Consider the following 2,872-nt stretch of genomic DNA (forward strand, 5'->3'; position numbering starts at 1 on the left):
GAAAGGAGAATAGGAAGAGAGGAGTTGGCAGGAGCTTCGAGCAGAGCTGGGCCCTCCCACAGCCCGAGCTCTGAACCCTCTGTAGTGAAGCTCTGGGTACGTATGGTTGCACTAAAGAAATTCTGATTGGATATTGGGTAAATTCCAGAAATTCCCTGAATTTCAGGAGAAGGGAACCCCAACTGTTAACTGCACCCCAACTATTTGCACGTACCTGCCAAACAGAGACTAAAACCAGCCCCTCCAACTCCTGGGCCAGAGCCCCCAACCCATTCCTTCCACACGTGTGGGCACACTTTTACATGCGTGTGCCCACATACAGATCGAGCACTGACAATCTGGCTCCAGGGTCCGTGTTCTTAACCAATTAGTTTTGGAAAACGGGGCAACTCAGGGCCGACACAGACTCCTAACTTAGAGGCTGCTTGCTGTTCCTGGGGGAATGGCTCCGAGGCCTTGCACGTCCTGTTGTCCTAGTCAAATATCTCCCTGGTCTGGAGTCCTTCTAACCCAGGAGTCCCAGACGCAAATGCTGCCAAGGGCCAGGCAGGTAACGTAAGATGCGTGAGGCGGACACCAGGACGCGGGGAGGGGTGGGGACAGCGATGAACCGGACGGCACCACTCTTCCATCCAAGACGGAAGCTGCCACTCATCTCCAGCCGAGTGTGACTCTGGGGCCGTGCAGGCGTGTGAGTGCCAGATCTCCTGGCTGCTCAGAGTAGCCAGAAATCTAGATTTTTACGTGAGATCTTGGATTAAACATTGGCGGCCGATTCATATGTTTATGCTATGGCATCAAAATCTATCTGTGGACCTAACTCTGATCAGGAGGCCCCCAGCCTGTGACCTTGATAATAAACAAAAGGAATTGAATTAAAGCCACAATTTCAGAAACTAAGAAGGAACAAGTTCAGCCTTCTCAGCCTCCCGACTCTGCAAAGATGCCCCAGGCACCACAAATCTGCAGTTCCTTGATCAAATGTGTATAGTCCCAAGGCCCGACCCAGGGCTGGATACTCAGCTGAGAAAGGGGCCCGAGCCCTTGTCATCCTCCCTCTGGACAGGGCGAGACATGCGGCATTCCTGAACCTTTCACGTTCCACATTAAGAACCGAAGGCCACAAACTCCCCCCCGTTACAGCCTTCTCTGCCCGACTGACCTTCCACGTATCTCTGAATGTTGTCCACCAGGGTCTTGATGGAGTTGGGGAGGTTCCAGGGGTCCTCCTGAATGCTGATCTGGATCAAGCTCCGGCCACGCATTGTACACTCTTCTTTCTGTTTGAACTCTGGGGCAGGAAAGGGACGGAGGCAGCTTGAGAGAAAGGCGGCACAGAGGCTTGCATGCCATCACCAGAGCCCAAAGCTCGGAATCCTCGATCAAGGATCCCGGCAGGACTGTTGGGTATCGTCTGGTCCGTGGAGGGCAAATATATGGTAAGTGTGCTACTGATGTATAGCACCACACCCATAGCAGACATCACTCATCGATCTCAGCTCTCCTTGCTAGTCTGAGGCGGACTCAGCACAGCTGAAACCATTCGAGGGCAGACATCACAAATCAATCACTGCATTCTTTTCTCCTAAGCCTGGATGTAATCACACAGAAGGATTCTCAGATACTCCCTCCTTGCGGCCACACCGTTCCGAGCTGGCATGTTGACTTCTAACCTTTTCCCTATACAGAGAAGAGAGCCCAGGCACAAAGTGGAACGGTGTCTTGCCTAAAGTCACACATAGCTAGGTACTGACGGAGCTGGAACTTGAACCTGACCCCCAGCAGCACCATTCGAAGGCCAGGCAGACACAAGCCCTTGTTCCTTTGGCCTCATCCCTGCTCCAAGGTCCCAGGTTTCTGAGATATTTACGGTTTTGGTTCCTCTAGATTGGATGTTTCTGCCTTCTGAGGCCCATCCATGGGAGAAAAGGCCTTGAGACAGCAGCGGGGGCCACTGCTCACCACTTCCCACCCTGACTCAGGAGTAACTGCCTGTTTCTTTTCCTGTCTCCTACGTCCAACTGGGAGTTCCTTGAGGTCAGGGGCAGTGTCACACTCATCTGAAGGTCCCCGATGGCCAGCACAAGGCCTGGTACAGGCTCTTTCCTAGGAATTATTTACTGGGTCGATGGATGAATGAGCAGGTGGACCGATGAATGGGCAGGTGGGTGGGTGGTGGGTGGATGGGTAGGTGGGAAGAAAGGTAGGTGGAAGAACACACGTCAATTCTTTCTCTCTCAAATCATTTCAGGAAAGTCTCGATTTGGTGCTGGTGAATCCTAACACTTTAACTCACCAACCCCTCTCGTGAATAAAGAACGAAGCGCTCTGGGCAGGCAGGGAGCAGGACCTGACTACAGCACAGTGACATTCTGTGGCTGTTTCCATGGGGTTTATCATGGTCATCACTATCTTATGGCATGTTGTACTGATTTTCCATCTAAAGAAAGTTTAGTAAGTTCCTTTCAAAATTAAATTTTTAAAAGGGAGATACTTTTTCAAAAACGTTATGTCAATAATAATAACAAGCAGCAAATGAATATGGTTTTAAAAAATGTAAAGATATAAGTAGATTCCGTGAATATGGCTAAAAATGATGAAAGGGGGATGTGGGTGTCTGAGGTTTTGCAAACTGTATTCCAGTCCTTCCCTCTCCTGTTACAAATGGGCAGACGGGGGCCCAGAGAGCCTCAGGGACCAGCCCAGGATCCACAAACTTTTTCTGTAAAGAGCTAAATAGGAACTGTTTTAGGCTTGCCAGGACATACAGCATACAGTGACCGGGTGTCCTGCCCCTGATCCAGCACACATTCCCCATCCCAGGCTGGCTCCTTGTTGGGTGAGGGATGTCACCCTTAGCCCTGCCAAGGGA

General features: G+C 50.9%; 1 protein-coding gene across 1 annotated transcript in view; it reads right to left on the reverse strand.

The window, feature by feature from the left end:
* Positions 1-1,265, reverse strand: part of LOC105310267 (phosphatidylinositol 3,4,5-trisphosphate-dependent Rac exchanger 1 protein-like) — a 5,978-nt gene extending 4,713 nt beyond the window's left edge. Inside the window, exon 1 of the mRNA XM_023526645.1 lies at positions 1,163-1,265. Coding sequence (XP_023382413.1) covers positions 1,163-1,265 — 103 coding nt within the window. The remainder of the gene's footprint in view (positions 1-1,162) is intronic.
* Positions 1,266-2,872: the final 1,607 nt, after the last annotated feature.

This window comes from Pteropus vampyrus, unplaced genomic scaffold (genome assembly GCF_000151845.1).
Source record: "Pteropus vampyrus isolate Shadow unplaced genomic scaffold, Pvam_2.0 Scaffold1734, whole genome shotgun sequence".
Lineage (NCBI taxonomy): Eukaryota > Metazoa > Chordata > Mammalia > Chiroptera > Pteropodidae > Pteropus > Pteropus vampyrus.